This window comes from Sus scrofa, chromosome 5 (genome assembly GCF_000003025.6).
Source record: "Sus scrofa isolate TJ Tabasco breed Duroc chromosome 5, Sscrofa11.1, whole genome shotgun sequence".
In the NCBI taxonomy this organism is placed as follows: domain Eukaryota; kingdom Metazoa; phylum Chordata; class Mammalia; order Artiodactyla; family Suidae; genus Sus; species Sus scrofa.
Window position 1 is genome coordinate 74,597,493 of NC_010447.5, and position 27,031 is coordinate 74,624,523.

The window sequence follows — 27,031 nt, forward strand, 5'->3', positions numbered from 1 at the left end:
ACAACTCTTGCCCTGCCCCCTCAAAATCTTTTGAGTTGATCTCAACTGATGAGGCAAAAACCTATCTCTTCCTCCTCTATCTCTTCTCATCATCCTATCTTTTCTTACTCTAACAGTCCATGTCTAATACATTAGCAAGGGCTCTAGTTCCTTCAAAAACACATACAAAGTTGACTGTTAATCCTCACGCTGGTTTGAGCCACCATCACTTCTCATCTCTATCAACAGCTCCCTGAGTAGATCTCCTCTGTTTCTACTCTAAGGCCCTACAATTTAGCCTCAACAGTTTTGCCAGAATGGTTGTGATCTTTTTTTTTTTTAATTTCCTCAATACATTATTTTTTTTTCTACTGTACAGCATGGTGACCCAGTTACACATACCTATATACATTATTTTTTTCTCATATTATCATCCTCCATCATAAGTGACCAGACATAGTTCTCAGTGCTACACAGCAGGATCTCATTGCTAATCCATTCTAAAGGCAATAGTCTGCATCTATTAACCCAAGCCCCCAATCCATCCTACTCCCTCCCACTCCCCCTTGGCAACCACAAGCCTATTCTCCAAGTCCAGGAGTTTCTTTTCTGTGGATCCTTTTTTAATATGACTTTAAAATTAAGTCAAATTAGGTGACTCCTCTGTTCACATCCTTCGATTATCTCACATGGAGCATTACAAGATTCTCACAATGGCCTGCAAGGCCCTACATCATATTCTTCCAGTAACTTCCCACATCTCTCTCTCTCTCTCTTTTCACTGCACTCCAGCTCAAATGTCTTCCTTGCTCCTCCCTGAGCAATCTAGAAACACTTGGGTTTAGGAGCTTAGCTGCTCCCTCTGCCTAGAACTAACTCTTCTGTGATGTCCTCATAGCCAGCTTCCTCAATTTCTTTAAAACAGCTCATTAGGCAACTTCCCATAAGATCTACCTTAACTGCCATATTTTATTTCATTTTATTACTATTACTTTTTTGTCTTTTGTCTTTTTAGAGCTGCACCCGTGGCACATGGAGGTTCCCAGGATAGGGTCCAATCAGAGCTGTTGACGCCAGCCTGACACCAGAGCCATAGCAACGCTAGGTCCGAGCCACGTCTGTGACCTACACCACAGCTCACAGCAACACCGGATCCTTAACCCACTGAGCGAGGCCAGGGATCAAACCCACAACCTCATGGTTCCTAGTCAGATTCGTTTCCGCTGCACCAAGATGGGAACTCCTGACCACCATATTTTAAATTGCAATCTGCCCTCTCCTGCTACCCAACTTCCAATCCTTCTTCTGCTCTATTTCTCTTGTTCATGGTACTTTTATATATATTGTGGGTAATACTGCAGTATCCCACTAGAATATAAGCTCCGAGGGTCGGAGGGCAGAGACTTTTTCTCTTTTGTTCACTGATGTATCCTGAGCACCTAGAATAGAATCTAACATCTTGCAGGTCCTTGATAAATTTTTGTTGAATGATTTAATCCCATCACCAAGTTTACTCGCAGGAAGAATCCTCTGTCCCTCCATCAAAACAAATCATTCAATAAGAGAAAGCCATATTAGAAGTAAATAAAAACAAAAATATCGGAGTAGACTATATTATTGTTCATGTAAACTGTGGGGGCACCTTCCAGACACATTAAATAATCCTTGCATGTTCCCTTCATGTTTATTTATTTCTGAGAGATCAGAACATGAAAAAGAATGTGATATTGTTTACCAAGCAGTAAAATTAACTCCTTGTCAGGTGGGTTCAGCATGTCTTCATGCAAATGGATCTGCTACTAAAAGCATTTAACACACAGTCTCACATGTAAGATAATCACAAAAAGAAGAAACTAAAGGAGAGTATTAAAGCAAAATTACAGGACTTTGATTAAATTTTTCTTAAATAAACATCCAGTCCATTTAATACTGAATATGGCTAATGGACAGGGGTTCACTATTTTCAATTAATTTTTTAAAGTGAATTTATATTATTATGATCCATGTGTTACCCCAAATGCCACCTCTGCTTTTAATCTACATGGGCTTTAAAGTAGGTCTCAATATTTCATCACATTGACCTTGAATTCCAGCACCCATGCTTTCCATACCATCTCACTGGGGGAATAGTTAAGTGGCTAATAAACAAATGAAAAGATGCTCAAAACTGATAATAATCAGGATAAGGCAAGTTAAAATCACAAAGAAATCCTATTTTGCACCCATGAGAATGGCTAAAGCTTTGTTAAGGCTAACAATAACAAAAATTGGCAAAGAATGCAAAGCAACTCAAACTTTCATGCATTGCTTGGTGAGTCTAAAATGGTTCACATATTTTGGGAAACTGTTTGGCACTTTCTTATGAAGTTAAACACACACCTACCCTATGATCCAGCAATTCTATTCTAAGTATTTACTCTAAGTATTTACTTAAGAGAAATGCAAACATATGTCCACAAGAAGACTTATCCAAGGTTGCTCCTGGAAGCTTTATTTATAAAACTGAAAAACTGGAAATGACCCAAATACCCATCAGCAGAAGAATGATAAACAAATTATGGGGAGTTCCCGTTGTGGCTCAGCAGGTTGCAAACCTAACTAGTATCCATGAGGATGTCAATCCCTGCCCTCACTCAGTGGGTCAAGGATCTGGCATTGCTGTGAGATGTGGTATAGGTCATAGACGCAGCTCAGATCCCACGCTGCTGTGGCTTTGATGTAGGCCAGCAGGTGCAGCTCTGATTCGACCCCTAGCCTGGAAACTTCCATATGCCACAGGTATGGCCCTAAAAAAAAAAAAAAAAAAAAAATTACAGTACAGTTGAATTACACTGCAACATAAAGGAATGAAGTACTGATTTACACAATAACATAATAACATAAACGAAACTCAAAAACATTATGTCGATGCACAGAAGCTTGACCAACTCACTCTTTGCCACAACAGGGTATCCTCTATAGTCTCATTTACTTTAAAATGAAGAACAGCATGAGATGAGACAAAGATGGTAGGTCCTGAGCTCACCTCCTCCCATGGCACACAAAAATTACACCTATTTATGGAGCAACTACTGATGAAAAGAACCCAAAGACAAGCAGAAAGACCTTCTGTAACTAAAGATATAAAGAAGGAACCGCAAGGAGATGGGTGGGAAGGAACATAGTATATATATAGTTAAGACCCTGACCCCCAGGTAGGCAACCCACAAAGGGGAGGATAATTACAACTGCAGAGGTTCTCCCCAAGGACAGAGGTCCAAACCCTCATCAGGCTCCTGGCCTGGGGGTCCTGACCTGGGAAGATGAGCTTCACAATGTTTGGCCTTGAAAGCCAACATGGCTTCTTGTCAGGAGAACCGGAGGGCTGTAGGAAACAGAGACTCCGCTCTTAAAAGGCCCCCCAAAATCTCAGATGTCCCCAGATCTAAGGAAGAAGCAGGAATGTGAAAGAAGCCTGGGTCAGACCCACTTGCTGATCTTGGAGAGCCTCCCAGAGAGGCAAAAAGCAACTGGGACTCACCCTGGAAACACAGACCCTGGTAGGAGCCCTTTTAAGGAGCTCATCCTACCACAAGGACACTGGTACTGGCAAGCACCAATTTTTAATCCTTCTACTAGCTTACTAACATCAGGACCTGGCCCTGCCCACTGGCCTGCTGGCTCCAGACCTGGGACGCCTCCCACCAAACAGCTATTTGGGAGGGAACACAGGCCATCCACCAACAGGCCTGATGCCACAGAACCCACTGAGACCCCAACCAATGCAGAACCTGGTCTTGCCCACCAGAGGGTCCAGGACCTGCTTCCAACCACCAGTGTGCCAGCACTAGCCCCAAGGGCCCCAGAGCTTACAACCAGCCATTAGAAAAAGCTTGCCCACCAGGGGGCAGCACCAGCTCTGGTATCCTCTGGTCACTGGCCAGCTACCTGCTGGCCCACACCAAGGGGACCAACAAGGCCCTGTAGTCAGAGACCTGAACCAGACTCAACACACCAGTGGACCAGCACTAGCCCAGGGATTTCCTGGACCTTAGCCCACCTATCTGCAAACTAACAGCAGCTCTAGGACCCCAGGCTCTATAGCTGGAGACCCCAAAATCCAGCACCACCCACCATGGGCCATCATTAGCCCTGGGGCCAAATTCACCCACTAGTGGGCAGGTACCAGCTCCTGAACTCCCTGGGCCCTAAGGACCCCCAACCTTGGGAGCACAATGGCCCCAAAGCCAGCTGTGTAAAATCCTGGCCTGCCCACAAGGAGGCCAGTACCATGGGGTGCCCTTGGCCCTTGCTTTATCCTTATACACTAGCCATTTGACACTAGCTCGGGGATACCTTGGGCCCCTCAATCAGCTACCCTGGGAAACAGCTCTACCCATCAGTGAGCCAGCATGAAAACCAAGACTCCCCTGATTGTGCAGCCAGCTGTGTCAGAACCCAGCTACACCCACAAGTGGCCAGCAGCCTCCACACAAAGCAGAACCCAGCAACCAACAAAACCTAGAAGACTGAAATCATATCAAGCATCCTTTCTGACAATAATGCTATGAGACAAGAAATCAACAAGGAAAAAACTGCAAAACAACACAAACATATAGAGGCTGTACAATATGCTACTAAACAACCAATGCATCACTAAAGAAATCAAAAAATACCTGGAGAGAAATGAAAATGAAAACACAACAATTCAAAATCTCTAAGAGGAATATTTGTAGCAATACTTCAAGAAAAAAAAATCTCAAATAAACAACCTAACCTTACACCTAGAGGAACTAGAGTAAAAAAGAAAAAAACAGGAGTTCCCATTGTGGCTCACCAAGTTCATAACCTGACTAGTATCCATGAGAATGTGGGTTTGATCCCTGGTCTTTCTCAGTGGGGTAAGGATCCAGTGTTGCCACAAGCTGCAGCTTGGATCTGATGTTGCTGTGGCAGCATCTGCAGCTCTGATTCAACCCCTAGCCTGGGAACTTCCATATGCCACAGGTGTGGTCCTAAAAAGAAAATAAAAAGCAAAAAACAAAACTCAAAGTTAGTATAGGAAAGAAGTCATAAAGACCAAAGAAGAAATTAATAATACAGATTAAAAAAATAATAGAAAAGATGAATGAAACCAAGAGCTGGTTCTTTGAAAAGATAAACAAAATTGACTTTATTCATATCCATTAAGAAAAAAGGAGGGCTAAAAATGAGGGATGCAATAAAATCCAAAGTGAAAAAGTAAAAATTATAATTAATACCAAAGAAACACAAAGGATAATAAGAGATGACTACTAAAAATTATACGTCAATAAAATGGACAACCTGGAAGAAATGCGTAAATTCCTAGAAATTTTCAATAGCCTAATACTGAGTTAGGAAGAAAGAGAAAATATAAAAGTATCAGTTCATAAAGTTCACTAGTAATGAAAATGAATCAGCAATTAAAAAAAAAAAACCTCCCGACTAATGAAAGCCCAGGGCCAGATGGCTTCACAAGTGAAACCAAACATTTAAAGAAGAGCTGATACATATTCTTCTCAAACTATTCCAAAAATTACAGAGGAAGGATCACTTCTGAATTCATTCCACAAGGGCAGCATCACCTTGATACAGAAAGCAAAGATATCACAAAAAAGAAAATTACAGATCAGTATCACGGATGAACATAGATGCAAAAATCTTCAACAAAATATTAGCAAACTGAATTCAATAATACAGTAAAAGGATCATACACCATGATCAAGTGGGATTTATCCCAAGGGTGCAATTATTCAATATTCACAAATCAATTCATGTGATATATCATATAAAAAACTCAAGAATAAAAAGCACATGATCAGAGTTCCTGCTGTGGTGCAGCAGGTTAAGGATCTGGTGTTGTCTCTATGGCAGTGCAGGTTTGATCCCCAGCCTGGTGCAGTAGCTTAAAGATCTAGTATACCACAGTTGTGACATAGGTTGCAGCTGTGGCTCAGATTTGATCCCTGACCTGGGAATTTCTATATGCCATGAGTGTAGTTTAAAAAAAAAAAAGCACACAATCATCACAATAGATGCTTTAAAAGCTTATGACAAAATTTAACATCCACTTATGATAAAAACTCTCAACAAAATGGGTATGGAGGGAACATACCTCAACAAAATAAAGGCCACATATGACTAGCTCATAGCTAAATCCTATTTGAAGCTGAAAGCATTTCCTCTAAGACGAGTCAAGGAACAAGACAAGAACATCCACTCTCACCACTTTTATGCAACGAAGTGTTGGAATTCCTAGTTACAGCAACCAGATAAGAAAATAAATGAAAGAAATCCAAATTGGAAAGGAAGAAGCAAAACTGTCATTCTACAGATGACATAATACTATAAACAGAAAATTCAAAAGATGCCACAAAAAGTACTAGAACTCATGAATGGATTCAGTAAAAATGCAAGCAACAAAATTAATATACAGAAATCGGTTGCATTTTTATACATTAACAATGAATTATTGGAAAGGGAATTTAAGAAAACAATCTGATTTACTACCACATCAAAAAGAACGAAACACCTAGAAATAAATACAAGGAGGTAAAAGATCTGTACTCAGCAAACTACAAGATACTAAAGAACAAAACTGAAGATAACACAAACAGATGGAAAGGTATACTGTGTTCAGGGATTGGAAGAACTAATATTGTTAAAATGATAATACTACCCAAAGTAATCTACAGAATCAATGCAATCCTTATAAAATCACAATATTTTTCACAAAATCAGAACTAATAATTCTAAAATTTATATGGTAACACAAAAGACCCCAAGAGGCCAAAACATTCTTGACAAAGAAGAACAAAGCTGAAGGTATCACATGCCCTAATTTCAAACCATACTAAAAGCTACAGTAATCAAAACATTATGACACTGGCACAGAGACAGAAATATCGATCAGGATATGGAACAGGATAGAAACCCCGGAAATAAACCCATGCACTTATAGTCAGTTGATCTATGACAAAAGAGCCAAGAATATACAATGAAGAAAATAAAGTCTCTTTAATAACTGGCGCTGGAGTTCCTGTCATGGCTCAGTGGTTAACGAATCTGACTAGGAACCATGAGGTTGCGGGTTTGATCCCTGGCCTTGCTCAGTGGGTTAAGGATCCGGTGTTGCCGTGAGCTGTGGTGTAAGTCATAGACACGGCTCGGATCTGGCATTGCTGTAGCTGTGGCATAGGCCAGCAGCTACAGCAACAATTAGACCCCTAGCCTGGGAACCTCCATATGCTACAGGAGTGGCCCTAGAAAAGGCAAAAAGGCAAAAAAAAAATAATAATATAAAAATAAAAATAAATAACTGGTGCTGGGAAAAATTAAACAACCATATTCAGAAGAATTACATGGGACTACTTTCTCATACCATATACAAAAATAAAGTAAAAAAAAGACTTAAATGTAAGACATAAAAACTTATAGAAAAAAAAAAACATAGCAGTATGTACTTTGACATTGATCCTGGTAATATTTTTTCATATGTCTACTCAGGCAAAGGAAACAAAAGCAAAATAAATGAGACTACATCAAACTAAAAAGCTCCTTTACAGCAAAGGATACAATCAACAAAATGAAAAGGCTATCTACTGAATGGGAGAAGATATTTGCAAACAATATATCTAATAAAGGATTAATACCCAAAATATACATAGAATTCACACAATGCAACATCAAAAAATAAATCATATTTAAAAATGCGCAGAGGTCCTAAACAGATATTTTTCCAAAGAAGACATCCAGGTGGCCAAAAGGCACATGGAAAGATGCTCGACATCATATCTCATTTTGATCAATTACAGATCCAATGCACCATGAGATATCACCTCACATCTATGAGAATGGCTATCATCACAAAGACAACAAATAACAAATGTTGGTGAGAAAAGGGAACACTTGTGCACTGCTGGTGGTAATATAAATTGGTACAGCCACTATGGAAAGCAGTGTGAAAGCTCCTCAAATAATTAAAAACAGAACTACCATATGATCTAGCAACTCCATTACTGGGTATTATCTAAAGTGAAAAAAACCACTGATTTGAAGAGATATATGCACCCCTATGTTCAGTGAAGCCTATTTTACAATAACCAAGATATGGAAGCAACCAAAATATCCATCAATAGATGAATGGACAAACACACACACACACACACACACACACAGAATGCTACTCAGCCAAAGAAAAGAATGAAATCTTGCCATCTGCAACAACACAGGCGGACCTAGAGGGTATTATGCTAAGTGAAATAAGCCAGATAATAGATAAATACTGTATGATTTCATTTATACGTGGAATCTAAAAAAACAAAACAAATAAACAAATATAACTAAAGAGAAACAGATTCACAGATACAGAAAGAAACAGATAGCTGCCATAGTGGAGATTTGGGGGAAGGAAAGAAATAAGTAAGTGAGATTATGAGGTACAAACCGCCAGTTATGAAAACAAATGAGTCATATGTATGAAGTGTACCGTGTGGAGAATACAGTCGATAATTAAAGGCAGTGACAGACAGTAACTGGTCTTATCATGATGATCATCTTGAAATGTACAGAAATATCAAGTCACTCTATTGTGTTCTTGGAACTAACATAATGATGTAGGTCAACTGCACTTCAAAAATAAGAGATCATATTTGTGGTTACAGAGGCAGGGGGTTGGGAGGAAGGAAATTGATAAAGGTAGTCCAAAAATAAAAACTTCAGGTTATAAGATAAATAAGTACCAGCGTGGCAATGCACAATAAGGTAAATGTAATTAATACCACTGTATGTTATGTATGAGCACTGTTAAGAGAGTAAATTCTAAGATTTCTCATCACAAGGAAAAATACGTTTTCTTTTCTTGGTGCATATTTTTTATTCAATATAGTTGATTTCATTGTTCATTTCTTTAATTCTGTATCTATATGAGATGATGGATGTTCACTAAACGTATTAGGATAATCACTTCATGAGGTATGTAAGCCAAATCATTATGCTGAAAAAAAAAAATCGTTATGCTGCATACCTTAAACGTATACAGTGCTATATGTCAGTTTTATCTCCCAACTGGAAGGAAATAAAAATGAAGAAGAGACAAACTAATCTATGGAAATAGAAACAGAAAGAGGACGTGCCTCTTGAAAAAAGTGAAACTGTCTACAAAGAGGTGAAACTGTACTTTTTAGAGTGATGGAAATAGCCAACCTCTCAATCAAGATTAGAACATGAGACCATCTACATTTGTTAAAATACATCAAGATGTGTACTAGGACTTGCGCATTTTATTCATATTTTAAAAATCATGTTTATGCCCAAGCTGGATTTAGACTGCTCAGTGAATTAGTTACAGTGTCTCTCTTGATATTTGTAAATATGCCAATCTGTATTTTAGTCACATGCAAACTAGCCTGAAGGTCCACTGCATACAGTAATTTAAAAATTAGCTAAGGCACTAAGGCCACATCCTAGATTTGAATCAGGTGAGCATCTTGGAACATGTTTTTTATCCACTGGGCTAACATTAGCAGCCTACTACTCAAAATTCAGAAAGGATTTTTTCTCTGTTCACCCTCAGATAATCAGTAACCCTTACAAATGCCACTCCTCTTCAACCCCAAAAGCCAATTACTAGTACTGATCACAAGAAGTGAGAAAAATGAATTTTTTTTTTAAAAAAAGATTCTTATGCTCAGATTTAAAAAATTTTAGATAAATTAAAATTCAAACATAGAAATTCAGTTCTAGCTTAAATTTATGAACTGAAGTCTGCTAGATTTTTTATCCTAATATTACAAAGTAATCTGAGTGCTAAAGCATTTCACTGTGTACTTCGCCCCTTTAATAAGCAATGCATTCGTGATACGAGTGATATTCGTGGAAAACACATGCCTTTCGATGGAAAAGTGATTCAAGAGAAGGGCAGTAGATGGTACAAACATTTCAATGAAGCAATAGGTGGTAAAGGCACAAGCTCAGTTACTGAACTGACCTTAATTTTAAGGAGTTTTTACTTTTGCCTGATGTGAAGTTACCAAGAGAGGCAGCACTAGCCAACCCATGGCCAAAGCAGTGTTCCTTCCATGCCAAGGTAGCTCAGAGACTTAAACTTATGCAGTGCACACAACACTGGCTACCAAGACCGACGAACTTGCCTTCCTCTTGGAGCACCAAGTACAGTTTGACTTCATCTTCTCATACAACACACTTCACTATCACGGTGAACCCTATCACTTGACATCATGTTGGCAGATTTAGTTCTGCCAAGTTCATGCCTGGTGCTAGAATGGCAAAGACAGAGTATGGCAGGCAGTTTACTCTAGGGGTATAATGTATTTTAAAACATGTAAAACCAATAAAGATCTGAAGAAGCCATTTAAAACTTTCAATTATACTTATCTGAAATTGTTTGGAGAAAAGGTTTACAATGGTGACATTCATGAATTGGGGGATTTGCTGAAATATTTATGTCTGAACTCATTTTTTTTTTTTTTTATTTCTAGGGCCATGCCTGCGGCATAAGAAAGTTCCCAAGCTCGGGGCTGAACTGGAGCTGCAGCTGCTGGACTATGTCACAGTGACAGCAACATCAGATCCGAGCCACAGCTGTGACCTACACCACAGCTTGTGGAAAAGCTGGATCCTTAACCCATTGAGCAAGGCCATGGATCAAACCTACATCCACATGGATACTAGTTGGGTTCTTAACCCACTGAGCCACAAAGGGAACTCATACAGTCATTTTAATAACAAGATTAACATACATTTAGATAACCAAATGTCCATATAATTGTTTAACTATAATTGTCTATCTGCTAGATATTGAAGAAAAGAGGGTAAAATTAAATTTTTAATGCACCTGACAACATACTACATCAAACAAATACGGCAAAAGCAATAATTTAACTAGCAGAACAGAGTTTGACAGTGGAAAGAAAGAGTGCTGAAATACAGAGCAATCACATCCTTGGATAATCTCTTGATACAAAACTCACCCTTGGAGAAAACCTACCATCCCAGGACCACAGTTTGTTCCATCTGCTAGTGGCATATGTTGGGTACGACAGCCCTTGTGAACTCCTTCTGCACTGGTGCACCAGAGACGCCTGCATTGTTTCTGTAGAGTAACAAAAGGCAGGCAAACAATTGTAAAAATAATACAACAACCATTGCATCAATTCAGTGTCATGTATCAGTTTATAAGTTGACCCTAGATACTTCCTGGTTTCGCAAACAATCAGAAATCATCAGTAAAATATCTTTACTAAGTCAGTCCTACTCATGGATTCTTCCCTCTAAACAATAAACAGTAGCAACATTTTGTTTTTAAAAGTTCTTGGATTTTCATCAAACATTGAACAATGGAAGAGATGCACTTGGAGTGGAAGTATTCAGACTTAACATGAGACATTTTTCTCTTTGCAAGATATTTTTCTAAAGGACTTTTTGTTGATAAGTATTCTTCACAAGGAGTTTCCAAAAGTCTCTTTTGATCCAACAGTGGAATGTATGAATAATGTGCATAGAAATACTGTATAATGTATACTGGCTTCCTATTTTGTAAATATAATGCATACTTTTAACTTTTGAACAAAGGGTTCTGAAGTTTTCACAAGATATAAAAATCCACAGAAGCTCACAGGAGCTATACCCAAGATAATCCTTTTCTTTTTCTGAATATAAATTCAAAGTTTATTCAGTATCTAAGTAAGGTCGGAAAGAAATACATCTTTTATAACAAAAATTTAAGGTAAATCTTTTCCCCCTCCATTGTGTATGTTATAAATTTGACAATTATAAATTTAAGATTTTTAGGAATAATATTACCTATGTGGAATTGCTTGGTTGTCCCTGTGCTCACTCTAACTTTCATTCACTCACTTATTCATGCAATCATGGATTCAATCATTCAACATTCAGTAAGTATTTATTCCCTGGCACCTATTATGTGGCAGATCCTGAACTAAGCCCTGGGGATATATCTTTATTTAAATGAGTGAATAAGGCTGAATTCCTGATCCAATGAACCACACAATCTAGTAGTGTAGTAAGAAATCTGGCAAAAAATTTATATAGAAATGAAGAAAATGGAATGAACATTCTGCTTGGAAAGGTAAGGCCCGAATTCACCAAGTAGTGCCATTTATTCAAACTAAATCCTAAGTTTACCCCCCAATAAGACAAAATCCTGGGCAAAGATCCAGTCAAAGTGTTAATTATTTCAGTGGAAATTTCAAGTATCTGACCTATGAAAAAAATCCTCAAAATAAATTATAAAGTAGTAGTTTAATGAACACTAAACAATACGCCCCAAGTTCCATTTTTTTTGGATTCAAATCTGTATAAATTAAAATGCAGTCTAATAGATTCCTGGGGCCTTTAACGCAATTCATTATCAAAACCTTTTTTTTGTCTTCTCCCACCTGCAAAACAATATCCTTTGAAAATAACTATTTGAAAGTTTTTAATTTTCAATAACAGCTCTGTGGCTCTGTTTTCTGACTGGGGATGCTTCAAAGGATTTTGTGAGAGTTAACGGTACTTTTTAAGTTTCTAACACAGTACCTGGCATACAATAAGTACTCAAGAAATTTTAGTTTCCCCCTTTGTGTAACCCCCTTTCTGACAAAGGCCAAATATTTCTAATACTTAAAAATTTTCAAGCTCTATTCAGCACCATTTCTGCCCAAAATAAATGTACTTTTTGAAATATATTCTAACCACAACTTTATGGTAGTGTGCAAACAAAAGGACAGAATTTTTCTTACCAAATAGGGGCACACTTGTGATCCAGGACCAAACATAAGTTCACACTGCTTGTTCACATCATACATCAATCCAGGAAGTTGTAAAGAGAGATCATATATTCTCCCATTTGGTTTGTCAAGGAGGCATTCCCCATGACCAGTACTGAAACAATGATAGAAAACACAATATAGTGAACACACACATAGGCATTTCAGTATAAGATTCTTTATCACATTTTCTGCAGTTCTGCACTTTCAAAGAGAATATCAAAGTTAATTTTTAAACTAACTCACACAAAGTCAGTGAGAAAACCTCACAGGTTATAAAAGACTTCTTATGTGTTTGTTCTCATTTGGTCCCCACAACTGCCTTAAAAGTAATTTTAAAAAAAAGAGAACAACAACAAAGATAAATTCATCAGAATACAGTGTCTGAAACATATACTCCTAGTTTGATCATATTACACTTTTGATCTGCTTTACTATCCAACAGCAATACACTATATCTAATGTCCACATTGTCAAAATGCATAAAAGTTTTTCAAATCATCTGGGAAACTACATTTATAGTTCTAAATGACAGCAAAACAAAGGAAACTCAAAAAGTGTTATAGTGTAATGCTGTCTCCATCTCAGAGGGTTTTTTTGTTTGTTTTTTCAGAAAAGAATATAACACAGAGTGAAGAAAGCCAGCTTTGAGAGTTTGCATTTGGGTTGCACCACCTCCCTGAATGCATGTTGTGGAAAAGGCATTTAGTATCCCTGAGCCTAGGTCATCTGTAAAGTGAGTGTGGTAATGTCTACCTTGCAAGGTGCTATTAAAACATATGATATCTTTAAAGGAATTAGAAAAGTGGTAGATAGTGGTGAAAATGTGTGTTTGATACTCCTAGTTTGTCATGCAATGTGTACTCTATGGAAAGCTTTGTGAAAATGTTCAGTCATTCCCACTGGTTTCAAAGAAATTTATTCAACTGCAATAACTGGAAGAAATATTTAGGGGAAGTTCTTTACCAGCTAGCAGGCATATTAAATTTTGTCCAAAAAGTGAATGTGCAACTTTTCAAATACCCATTGGAGGGAATCATATTACCCCTTCCATAAATAAGCACACCCATTGATACTTTTAATTGATACCTCAGTCAACAATTGAACAAAGCTCTAGGAAGCCATGTATATAGATCAGCAACTGTGTGCTGTGCTTTTTCTTTTTTTCTTTTTAGGGCCACACCTGAGGCACATGCAAGTTCCCAGGTTAGGGGTGGGATCAAAACTGCAGCTACCAGGCTACACTACAGCCATAGCAATACCAGATCCAAGCTACATCTGCGACCCAGGCCACAGCTTGTGGTAACACCGGATCCTTAACCCACTGAGCGAGGCCAGGGATCAAATCAGCATCCACACAGACACTATATTGGGTTTTTAACCCACTCAGCCACAATGGGAACTCCATGTTGTGCTTTTAAATTAAGTTTCCATGTAAGGATAAATGATCAGTGCTGATTAAAACTAAGGGATATATTTATAAACATATATTCCAAAACCCAGTTTCATTTTTCCCATAGTTCTCATAAAGATAGGTGACTAAAACTACATGCCTCGGGATTGTGTTTCCACAAAAAGATTACCTGGAAAGAGCTTGGCCTTGCCTTTTGGACAATTTTCAGTAGCTATAGGATAGAACACCATTTGGATAAGAAGTTGGAAGTAGAGAAGCCTGGTAGGAGTTGATGAGACAAGGTAAGAAAAACCTACATCTGCCTCCTCTCTTCAGAGTAAGGAAGAGCCTCCAAAAGAACAGGTAAACCTAGAGACCCCATACCCTGTGGCTTTAGAGAGTTATTTGGAATATTCATAACTTGATGCTAGCTCTTCTCCATCCTGCAAGGGTACTTCAAACTTGAACCACCCAAACTCCTCTCAAAATATTACCTAGGAGCTTCTGAAAAAATTCAAACATGCACAAGGAAGTTTTGATTCTCATTAAGTCTTCCTCCTAAAAGGAGTTTTTACCATAATTGAGAGCCCCAATTTTAAGAAATGATACTTAGGAGTTCCCACTGTGGCCCAGTGGATTAAAAATCAAGCATTTGTCTCTGCAGTGGCATGGATCACTTCAGAGGTACAGGTTCGAGCCCCACCTCAGCACAGTGGGTTAAGGATCCAGTGTTGCTACAGCTGTGGTTAGGTGGCAGCTGTGGCTCAGATTCGATCCCTGACCTGGAAACTTCCATATGCTGCAGGTGTGGCCAAAAAAGAAAAAAAAAAAAGATGGCTAAGTCTGAACTGACACCCACCCCCCAAATTATTTATTTAGGACTAAAATAATAGAACTCCTTCCTTGTATTTAAACATCCAATTGTACAGTGAAAGTAAGCTTAATTCAAACAATAAAAAAACTCAAAAGAAATTGAACCACTCTAAAAGAACATACAGGTTTCAAATTTTATAACCTAATAAATGTTCAATGATTTAACTAAAGTAACATAAATCACTTACTCTAGGAATTCAGTGATATATTTCTGACTACATTTTGACCAGGTCCAAGGACTTGTGTGGTAATTTAAAGTTGGAGCCATTACATGATATTGATGTTTAGTTCCAGTTTCCTTACATTTAAAACTATCATCATGTGGAACATTAAATCTGAAAATAAAAATAAACACTTAAAAATGAGTACCAAAATATTTATGCAACATTAGAAATCAATCTCATATTTATAGTATAATCTAAAATGCAGATAAATCTCATTACATCAGGATCTTGATCTCTCCATAAAATATTATAACTCTAGGGTTACCTTCGTGTTTAGAAGCACATTATATCTAAGAAACACTGGATTATAACTTTGGTCAGTAGCATAGTCTGTTAATTTGGTATCTGAATTTAAACAATCAAAATCTTTGGATTCTGTCTCACCTTATCACAGTATGCATAGCACTCACATAAAAATACCTGCAGTTTCCAACAGCATGCCCTAGGAGATGTGTTTGGGTAGATAAAGGTTCTACCACACTAAATTCCAGGCCATTACCTAGTGCTACTGTATCAAAAAAAAAAAAAAGGCAAGAAAAAAATTTTTTTTCAACTTTCTTTAATCCTTAAATCCATATTATTCTATAGTTTCCATCTATTTCACATGAAATAGCCTAAGTGCTCTTTCTGGTCTCTAATCAACAAATGATGACTGGTAGAACTAGAATAATAGAAATATTTCTAAAGGGCAACCAAATATTTACAAGAACAGTGATATTAATTAATTAGCTGGTCAGCAAGAGATCCTACGCATTCTTTTTAGGACACAAGTAAAAACTCGCATTTAGAAGGAACATTGAAACCACCTCATTCAGGGCTTTGCCTGCTGAAATTTGTACTTAAATAAATGTTTTCATTAAACAACTTACCGATATTCTAAAGACACCTACAGAGTTTCTCAGGGAGAAAGTAATTGTCTAGGATGATACCCTCTGCAAGAATACTCTTCCAACAATATTGTAAATCAACCATACTTTAATAAAAAATAAAATATAGCTGTACAACAACAACAAAAAAGAATATCCTTCCACTAGCTGGCACCTTTGGAAACCAGCAGGCAGTGCTTTCCCTATGCTGCTGTAACGCATGATGTACCCCAGGCATCCTCCTTCGCCTGTCCACCACTTCAACAAACAACGTGAAAATGTGAGTGTGCATCTGGCTGATGATCATAAGACATAACCATACTAAAGGGAACTGAAGAGGCACTAGTTTAATAAAAAAGATCTCAACTTGAAATTCCACCTGAGTACTCAAATGATGTCAAGGTATGAACAGGAAGAGAAAATGTAATCAAATTAAGAGAGATAAGTCTAGCCTCAATTCCTCATTCCTAGATAACCAAAAAAGAGTGCTGTAGGTACATGTGGAATCATTTTACATATGATGAGCATCTAGGGGTTTCTAACTTTCTATGGGAGCTCCTAGGGTATCATGGGAAATCAGAGCCTCTCCAGCCTTGGAACATAAAACCCCAGCAGAATTTTTTTAATAATGTAGGAGCAGATACGAAAGTCCCAAATTTTTTACCAAAACAACAACAACAAGCAGGAAAAAAAAAAAGAAAAGAAAAGAAACCCCAGAACTATAGAACTGGGAGAAAAAGTGTTTTAAAAATCTTATACTGATTAAGAAATTTCCCACAGGCTACATCCTCTGCTGGGGCTCTGAGGTAGAAAAGCAAGAAATGAGTGGGTACTACAAATAGTTTTGGAGTTCCCCAGAACCAGGAGCCCCTGGAGGCCCTCCCATTAGATGGTAGAGCACAGTACCTGGTCATGTATAGGATAACAAGGGATAGAGGCCAGAAGTGCTTGTCATGTAATCCAATACAGTAAATGAAATAAAAGAACTCCCAAGTTCTAGTTCTTTGCTTAGTCTGTTGATCTGTGCAGCCTGTCTGACCTAACATAGATCACAAAAGAGCCAGAGTTAGCATTTCAGGGGTGAAGATTACACTACTAATATTTTATAAAGAAATAAAGGTGCTAATTACTCAATGGAAGATGGGATTTTAGGCATCTATGCAATGGTATACAGAAGGCACATTACTGAGGGGGCCAAAGGTACTTACACGTGCCCAAGCTCGTGGGCTATGGTAAATGCAGCACTGAGTCCGTTTTCTTCACTAATAGAGCAGCTCCGTAAAGGATCACACAGGGTACCTAATTCTGCTAAACCTGAAAAATGTCACGTTTGTATTTCAACAAAATGGGAAATACCAAAATCATAAAGAAAGCACTAAAGGCTTTATCATTGACAATACTACTCAGAAATGAGTGCAGTTGACTCTTAATATTGCATGAACATTTTACAAGGTGAAGAAAGAAAGAACTGAATGATTTTTCTGTAGCTGAATCTTTTTAGCAAATTCTTGGATTCTTTTACTGAAGAAAATAATCTGAAATATGGGATGTGTGAGCAATTTTTAAAAAGACAGGAAAAAGGAGTTCCCGTCGTGGCCCAGTGGTTAACGAATCCGTCTAGGAACCATGAGGTTGCAGGTTCGATCCCTGGCCTTGCTCAGTGGGTTAACGATCCGGGGTTGCCGTGAGCTGTGGTGTGGGTTGCAGACGCGGCTCGGATCCCATGTTGCTGTGGCTCTGGTGTAGGCCGGTGGCTACAGCTCCGATTAGACCCCGAGCCTGGGAACCTCCATATGCCGCGGGAGCGGCCCAAGAAATGGCAAAAAGACACACACACAAAAAAAAAGAATGTTCCTCTCCCTGAACTACCGCTATATTAAAAAAAAAAGACAGGAAAAAGAAAAGAACATGTATTACAAGAAGAATGAAGTGTAAGGCCACATTTTAGTGTAAATAGTAGGAAAGTTAGGTAACGAGTATTTAAATATGTAATAGCACTAATAAAGAAAATAGCACAGAACATATAAATTATGAATTTTCTTTAATTTTTCTGAAGTAGCATACAATTATTCAACTACCAGATGATAACTGAATGAGTACAAACATTTTAAATGCTTAGAAATGTGCCTGGATTTAATATGTGTTAAATAAAACTTTATAGTGACATAATGATTGCAAGCCCTTGATTCTGCAACTATTTAAGCAATGGAAAATGTATCACATGTCAAGATCTAGTCACATTTAAATAACAGTGTGTAACTCAAATCACTGCTTGAAAGATGAAGACAGCATGAACTGGCTGGCCACCAAAGACAACAAGAGTTACAATAGATATAATCCTAATCTAGAATAAGAAATTCAAAAAAAGTGCTCCTTACAACAATCCACCATTTTATTATCAATCGAATTAGCATTTTATTTTACTTTCACTGTGCCTCAATATTTGCTTGTAAATTTGTCTTTCTCCTATGATGATTCCTTTCATTTAAAAAAAAAAAGATTTCTGTATAGAAAATAGCCAGTTCTTTACTATTAAATTTGCATTTTGAAATTTCTTTTTTATGGGTAGTTTATACAATTTTTTATTTGTAGTTGTACAACCATCATCACAACCTAATTTTATAACATTTCCATTAATATAGAGAACATAGACTTGGCTACTGTGTTTAAGCTCTCTCCTCCTATGTATTCTTTTCATCACCAGTGTTGACAATGTTGACATTTTCTCAGCATTTAAAGTAGATTTCCTAACAATTAGAAGGCTTTATGGAAATAGAAGTTAAATTAAGTCAGACCAACAAGTTCGTTGACCAATATATTTTTAACAAAAGGAAAGATATGCACTCTTTCTGACCCTACTGTAAAAAAGCCTTGCTTGGGCAAACCACCCCCCAAACAGTACCAAACAGCTGGCTGATGGTTTGTGCCTAGATTCACTCCTGCTGATTCAGGGTTCTCTAAATCTGGTCAGAGAGAGGATAAAGTGGCACAGGCCCAGATCTGATACAGATTCTCCATGTTTGGAAAGTGCCCGAACCTGCCCAGAGGCAACAATCTATCATCTCGAAGAATAAAAACCATTTTTCAACATACTTTGTAAAAATGCTCAGAGACTAAGGCAACAATACTTGCAAAAGCAAAAATAAGCAGGAAACCCAGTATTTATTACCAACATCTTGTATTTGTCATTAAGAACTCTCTTCAGTTTGCTATTTTTGTCCACATATTTTAGATGGGAAAATAAAATACTAAAACTTGTGTTAATCCAAGCTGTGTAGCCTTGGGCAAATTATTTATTTACCCTCATTTTAAAAATTAGAATAATATGTCTTACTTAATAGGTTTGTTGTGAAGATTAGATGAGTTAAATCATGTAAAACCTTAATATAGTGTATGATATATAGGAAGCACTCAAATATACCAGCTATCATTATCATCATCTTTACCCTGACTTAAAGGATAATATGAATACTTTGGTGGCCATAGTCTATATTTCTAGATGTCATTATGATTTATGTGCATAGGAGTGGCTGAAAACTGCAAAAAATTAATGGAGACTAAAGACCACCCACTTCTACATGAAAAGCCCAGAATGTCTAGCACTAAATCATTTTTAAAAATAGTAAGATATGGCAGGTATATTCATACTTAACTTTTAGTATAAAGATTTGACAACAAGGCATAGATAATGTAAGAAATACAACATAGTCAATGGATTCTTCTCAGATGACTGACTCATAAAATACTTCTAACAAAGACAGAGAATGGGTTGCAAGGAGAATAGAAGGGGGTCTGTTGTAAAAGCTAGAGTAGCAGGTGTCTGCTTCCACATTTGTAGGAGATTAGAGTTTCTAGACAATCCTCCTACCACAAAGAAATTAGGCCAGTAATTAAAAAAACTACTTTTTTAATGAATACTGAGCCTAGAATGTATGAGAACTAGTAAATCCTCATACCTCTAAAATCTTAACACAGATTCTCTCCCTGTCCTTTTCTCTTAACCATGCATGCATACATTCTTACATATAAACATTTATACCCTGAGCCACATCCTAAATGGTAAGCAATCAAAAGAAAGGAAAGAAGCTACTCTGAGGGCAAATATTGATAAAAGCAATAAGATCCAGAGACTAAGAGCTTGCTAGAGGAATCTTCAAAGTAGAGAATCTGATTCTGACTTTTTTGCATTAAGTCAGGTATGCTGGTTCATTACACCCTTTGGATTACACCAAAAACAACTGAAAATCCTCTCTGGAAGAAAGCACACACTTTTTAAGTGGTCCACCACAAATCTTATGGTTTAATATTAAATAAATATGAGCTATGATCAGATATCACCAAACATAAAAGCAAATAAGTCGACATAAGAGAAAGCAGAAACCACATATTTGGCTATCAAATGTTTAGGATATGGGAATGGTCAAAGATGGAATATAAAATTACTTGAAATGAAATATTTAGGTAAACATGAAAGGCATTGCAAATAAGAGCAAATATAAAAAGAATGTAAACAAAATGAACAGGTAGATTTTGAATAATAACTAACTAGGATATTTTAAATTGAAAACATATGTTGAAATGGAAAATTCAGAAGATGTGTGAAATACCAAATTAGATGCAGCCAAAAATGAAAATAATAAAATGCATGTTATAGCTGCTTGAATAAAGGATAAAGAGAAAAAGAAATGAAAGCATGGAAGATAGGAGGAGAAGACTTAATACAAATATACTAAGGGTTAGACAGAAGCAAGGAGATAGAATAGAAAGACAAAATTAGAAAAAAATAGATGGGAATTTTTTTGAATTGCTAAGGATATTAGTAAGAAGATATAGAAATCAGAACATATTCCAAGCAGGATAAATTTTAAAATCTATATTAGGACAAATTTTAATGAAATTGAATTTTATCCAAGACAAAGAGAATTTTACAAGCAGTCAGAATAAATGACATATTAAAGAATCTGTAACTAAGCAGACAAAAAATTTCCCAATAGATGTCAGAATACAATGCAATAATATATCAAACTACTGAGGGAAAATACTTATCAACCTAGAATTGGTACCTAGAATAATGGCAAATTAGAGATATTTCCAACAAATTAAAAAAGAGAAATTTTCAGTATATCATAACTGAAGGAATTCTAGAAGCACATAATTTGGGAAAAAAATGAAAATGACCTCAGAAGAAGATTTGAAATAGAAAAGGAAATTATTAAAAATTGTTGGTATATTTAATGTTGTCCCAGAGAAAAAGGAACCCTCCTACATTGTTGGTAGGAATGTAAAACAATGCAGCCCCCATGGAGAACAATATGGAGGTTCCTTAAAAAACTGAAATTAGAGCTACCATTAGATTGGCCAAACTAAGAAATTTGAAGATCTTTGTGTTGATAAGAACATAATCAAAAGTAATGCCAATACACTATTGATAAAAGGTGTAAACTGGTACCACTTGAGAAAATAATTTACTATATCTTATCAAGTTGAACATTAGCACATTTAATGACATACAATTCTAATCATAGGAATATGCCTTGGTTCTTACAATAAATAGAAAAGAGCTGGAATCAGCCCAAATATCTCCTGCCAGGATATACATATGTGAATCATGGATGATATACTGTGTAGCAGTGAACTAAATGCATGAATTAAAGTGCAAAAAGAAGCATAGCCAAACACTTTCTTTTAGGAATGCGTACACATGCAATAAAAGTAGTTTTTAAAAGATGGAAGGAACTGGCACATTCAAAATAGATGCTACTGGCTACCTCTTGATGAAGTCCAAGGGGGTGGAGTAAGGCCTTAACCCAGGCCATATAATAGTACTGAAAAATTTGTAATTCTGAAATCTGGTGGTGGATTCATGCCTATTAATTATTTGGCTTTAAATTTGCACATAAATTATGCATTATTTTGTATGGATCTAATATTACATAAAACAACACTTTAAATATGTCAAACTTTCCACAGTACTTGATATTTAGTAATCAACTGATAACATAAATATTACTATTCTTTAAAACTTATAGCAGTAGAATCAAATACTTGTGACACTGTAATCATGGATGAAGAGGTTTAAATCATAAAAGAAAGATCATTTTAAGTAATTCAATAAACCATTAAACATAAGCTGTATTTAATTTACAAAATAACTTACCTAAGGTGTCACATTTCTCTCTAGCTCCACAAATGTCTTCCCTTAAAACAAAAGATTTTGAAGCATTTTCAGAAAATATTTTTTCAGCAAGCCACAACAAAGATAAAGCAGCTTTAACTATGACATGACTATTACCTTCAGCCGACTTCTCAAATTCAGTTCTCTCAAGCGCTCCATACGTTTAAACCTAGAGTAATGCACTACTTTTTCCTATTAATAAGCAATAGGTGTTCCATGAACGAGATCACTGTAAACAGTGAAGCTTAACCAGCTTCAATGAAAAGCTCTTACGTGTATTTTTCACCTCTCTCTGTTTACTTACACAGCAGCCTATCTAATTATACTCTCTTCTTGATGTTTTAATGTCATCACAAACTTCAGCTGTCCTCCTCTACTGTAAATTAATGATGTTCTCAGATGTTCGCAAATTTAAATTTTTCGCTTTTGCAATACTTGGTCCCTAACCATTCAATAGGACATTCTCTAGTCTCTTGCTTCATAGTCTCCTCTTACAGACCTTTTCCTCTTTCCCATCTTTATAATCTGTAGTCTGCAGCCTCTGTTGCTTAGCCTCTAACTATAAACACAGGTCAGAACCATGGACTGGTAAGAGAATACTGTGTTTAAATTTGAGTTGACTCTGCTTTAGTTTGGAAAAGAGATAAAGTCCACGGACTATATATCAGCTGTTTTACATGGACTAAAGGTTTTCATCTCAAGGCTCTGGAAAGCCAAGATTGCTCTGAGTCTGACCCTCAAGCAGAATTTTTTTTTTCCTTTGGCCAACCAACCAACCCAAACAAACAATAAATCCAGGATCTTAATGTTTTGGTAGCATCAGTGTTGCTGCAACAAAGGTGTGAATTAACAATGTATAACGGTTCTTGTAGAATGGATAATCATTTTATAATAGCGGCAACTGATTTTCATATAAATAAATAGGTCTGAGAAAAACCCTAGCAAAAGCACCCAGTAATTAAGACAGGCATGGAGCATCAAAACAAGGAGGAGATAATTTTTAAGTATAGAGAATCCAAAATAAATTCAAAGATTCTCTTTTCCTAGCGACTGAAAGGTCAAGTAAAGGAACAAAATGTGTTCTCAGTTCCATAACTATGTTAATTTCCACATAATTTTCCCAAGTCACTTATTTTCTTACTAATATATTATGGAAATTATTTTGTTTAGGTCAAACTATTACTTAGCAACCTGACATTGCTAATTTCCTAAGGGATCAGCCCAGTGCTCTGGTCTGAAGTTCCCATAGAACGCTTCTGCGTATAGCTGATAAAGAATTAAGGAAACAAGAAGTACTGGTGATCATGAAGGAGAGAAAGAGTAACGATTTCGGTGGGAAGGGTTATTTCTAAACCGTACCTAGTGATAAGAACAGCAGTATCATGGTGGGAAGGGTGGGCGTCATCAAGAACATTCTGAGTTTGTTGCCATAAACAGAAGTTGCGTAAGGTGGTGGCTGCATTAAAACTGACGACGGGTCCTTCCTGCACACAAAAAATTAACAATTCAACATTATGTCAAAATATTCACAGCCCCTTTTCCTTCCCAGCATGTCCGTGTTTATGCAATTTATCAAATAGCATTTTCACAGGCAAATGAAGAAACGGCATCCTCTCACTCATATTGCAAATGTATTCTAGCAATACTTAAAACAGTGTGATTAAAACAGAATCGAATGAAACCTTCTCAATGGAAATAGCCAACACTTAGGATCTAAAAGCTAACTTCTCAAAATTACCCTATTTTAAACCCTTCAACATCAGGATTATCACAGTGAATACTTGAATGTTTTTAACCTTAAAATTTCAAATTGTTTATTAATTTTTGTGCCTTCCTTTGTTGTCATTCCATGATATTTCCATCTCAACAGAAAAAGTTAACTTCACTCCTTTTCACATCAAGTTTTTAAAAATATCTGATTTTTTAAGCAGAAATTGGCACAACATTGTAAATTAACCATAAAAAATTTTTAATCTCATTTCTAATAAGAGTTTCATGATTCCCCATACACACACACACACACACACACACACACACATATATATATTCCTGCTGGGAGCCTACTACAATGGGGTAGCTACTTTTACAACTGTTTCTTACCTGTTCATCATGAATTATAATTAATTTTACAATTACTATGTTTATAAGATTTCCTATACTTGAGTCCTTGTAGATTGCTGCAACCTGCAAAGAAAAAAAATGTAGAGATTAGATGTCTAAAATGAATATCTTTTTCTCAAAGGTAAATGAATATCTTTTTCTCAGAAACCAGTCTGAGAGCATCAGTTTTCCAATTTGGTCACACTGGAATCTCCTAGGGAGCCTTTCACAAATCCTGAAGCTCAGGTCACACCTCTTATCAATTAAATCAGAATCTCTAGGGCTGAGGCCCAAGCATCAGCATCTTTTTAAATTCCCTGGCATTTGTTTAATGATTCAAATGTAAAGCCAAGTTTGAGAAAGAGTATCCTAAATCTTGCTACTGGGATGTGTCTATTGATCCGAAGCATCCTTATCATGAAGAGCTGATGAGAAATGCAGAACCTCAGGACCCACCCTAGACTAGCGAGCCAGAATCTATATTTTAACAAGATCCTTAAGTGATCTGAACACTCATTAGAGTTTGGAAAATACTGTTCTAGATGAGTCAGCAAGAAATGCACTACATTCTGTGTCACAATCCAGAACTTTCGTGTCTACAATACCCCATAAAATAAATACGTAAGTTTTACCTATTCTTTTCTGGTAGTTTTATCTGATCTTTTCTCCCATGGTTGCCTAGTTTCAATTCTGAATATGCTGATGTTTTTTTAATTGTTTAGCACCACTAGACTCCATGGAGACAAATTCATCTAGAATCACATAAAGAACCATAGTAGAGGTCACACTTCACAATCTGGTCCTTCAATCTCCGAAACTGGAGAACACAAGTCTACAAAGCACTCTGCATGGGTTCATTTTGGAACTCATAATGAAGATGCAATTCAATTCACTAACTTATATCCAATTCTTGTAACAACCATAGAGGTTGCCACACTGCAGGAGTGCCCTTCCATGGTCAATGCCTCTGCTTTGCATACCTTTTAGACTTGGGCCACCTGTGCAATGAAAAATGCTTCTGACACCTGGATCCCCATCTCCTGGACTACTGCTCAAAGCAACACAGCAGTTCTTTCAGGGAGATGCTACTTCTCTCATTTATTTAATTTTTTTTTAATTTTTAAAAATTTATTTATTTATTTAGTTTTGCTTTTTAGGGCACACCTGCAACATAGAAGTTCGCAGGCTAGGGGTCAAATCAGAGCTGCAGCCGCCAGCCTACACCACAGCCACAGCCACACCAGATCTGTGTTGCATCTGTGACCTACATCACAGCTCACAGCAAGGCCAGATTCCTGATCCACTGAGCAAGGCCCAGGGGTCAAATCTGCAACCTCATGGATGCTAGTCAGATTCATTTCCACTGTGCCACAATGAGAACCCCTCATTTATTTAAGTAATATTCAGCAATTACTCCTTGTTTTGTTGACTAGAGACCCAGCAATAAGAAAGAGGACATGGTCCCTGACCTTGTGGAGCTCACAGTTTCCTAGAAGTACCAGTAGTGAGGCCCTCACCCCATCAGCCAAAGTTGCTTCAACATAATGAATAACACGACTGCAAATATTGTTTCTCTTTTATTTTATTACTTTTTCTTTTTAAGGCTGAACCTGGGTCATATGGAAGTTTCCCTAAATTGAACTGGAGCTATATCTGTGACCTCCACCACAGCTTGTAGTAACTCAGGATCCTTAACCCACTGAGCAAGGCCAGGGATCAAATCTGCATCCTCACAGACACTATGTCAGGTTCTTAACCCACTGAGCTACACTGGGAACTCCAGCTGCTGTTGCTTCTAATACCATATGGAGTGATACTAAAACCAGAGCCAAAAGCATTTCTGGAAATGCTGACCCCATAAGGTCATGAACTTAATACACATTCCAGCATCTTTCCTACTGTTTTAGCTGTGCAGCCGCAAATACAGGTTTACCATCTTTACCCCCAGTGATGCCTTTGGCTCTAGTATTTTTTTGGCAAGAGTGGTCATCACCCAGTGGAGTTGAGAACAAGTACAGCTAAGACAGGAAGAGGAAGATGACTAGCAATTTCCAGCTAGTCTGTTAGTACTGCAGTATTGTTCGCTTTAAAATGGGAGCTGTGGGAATCTAGGGCTGAATTGATTAATATATACATTTAAAGCTGCATGGAAAATGAGTACCTACTGTAGAAAAGGATACCCATATTTGTGACCTCATAGTTATTCTCTGATCATGTGAGGTTAAAAGTAGATACTTTCCTAAGTCAAATTACAAGGTAAACACAGCACCTCAAAGGTATCCCCCAAAGGCTCTTTTCCTCTAAAAATGAAAACCAGTTGTGAAGATTTATCACAGGCCATCACACATTCCCAGGACCCCAAAGAAAAGAGCTGAGGTGCTGTGAAGTACCAAAATGGCTAAGTACCCATGCCTGAGATATGCTGACTACAAATGACAATCTTGATATTATAATATTAGATATAAAATATATTGCCACAAATATTTTCCGTTTCAGAAGGAAACAGATGTGGTACCTTTATTGAAAAGTGACCAATTTACCACTGGAATTTAAAAACACATTCCCAGCGTTCTGATAGTATGTTTTTAAATATATTACTCCGGCAAAATTTCTTTGAAATATAACATTGG

The 27,031-nt window shown here is 37.0% G+C and overlaps 1 protein-coding gene across 4 annotated transcripts in view; it reads right to left on the reverse strand.

The window, feature by feature from the left end:
• ADAMTS20 (ADAM metallopeptidase with thrombospondin type 1 motif 20) overlaps positions 1–27,031 on the reverse strand; it is a 170,606-nt gene that overhangs the window by 95,395 nt on the left and 48,180 nt on the right. For all 4 annotated transcript variants that reach the window (XM_021090846.1, XM_021090843.1, NM_001257275.1 and 1 more), the window contains 7 exon segments: positions 24,402–24,485; positions 23,661–23,785; positions 22,284–22,324; positions 17,335–17,440; positions 15,225–15,371; positions 12,744–12,885; positions 10,988–11,092 (listed from right to left, as the gene is read on the reverse strand). In XM_021090846.1, the coding sequence (XP_020946505.1) occupies positions 10,988–11,092; positions 12,744–12,885; positions 15,225–15,371; positions 17,335–17,440; positions 22,284–22,324; positions 23,661–23,785; positions 24,402–24,485 (750 nt within the window).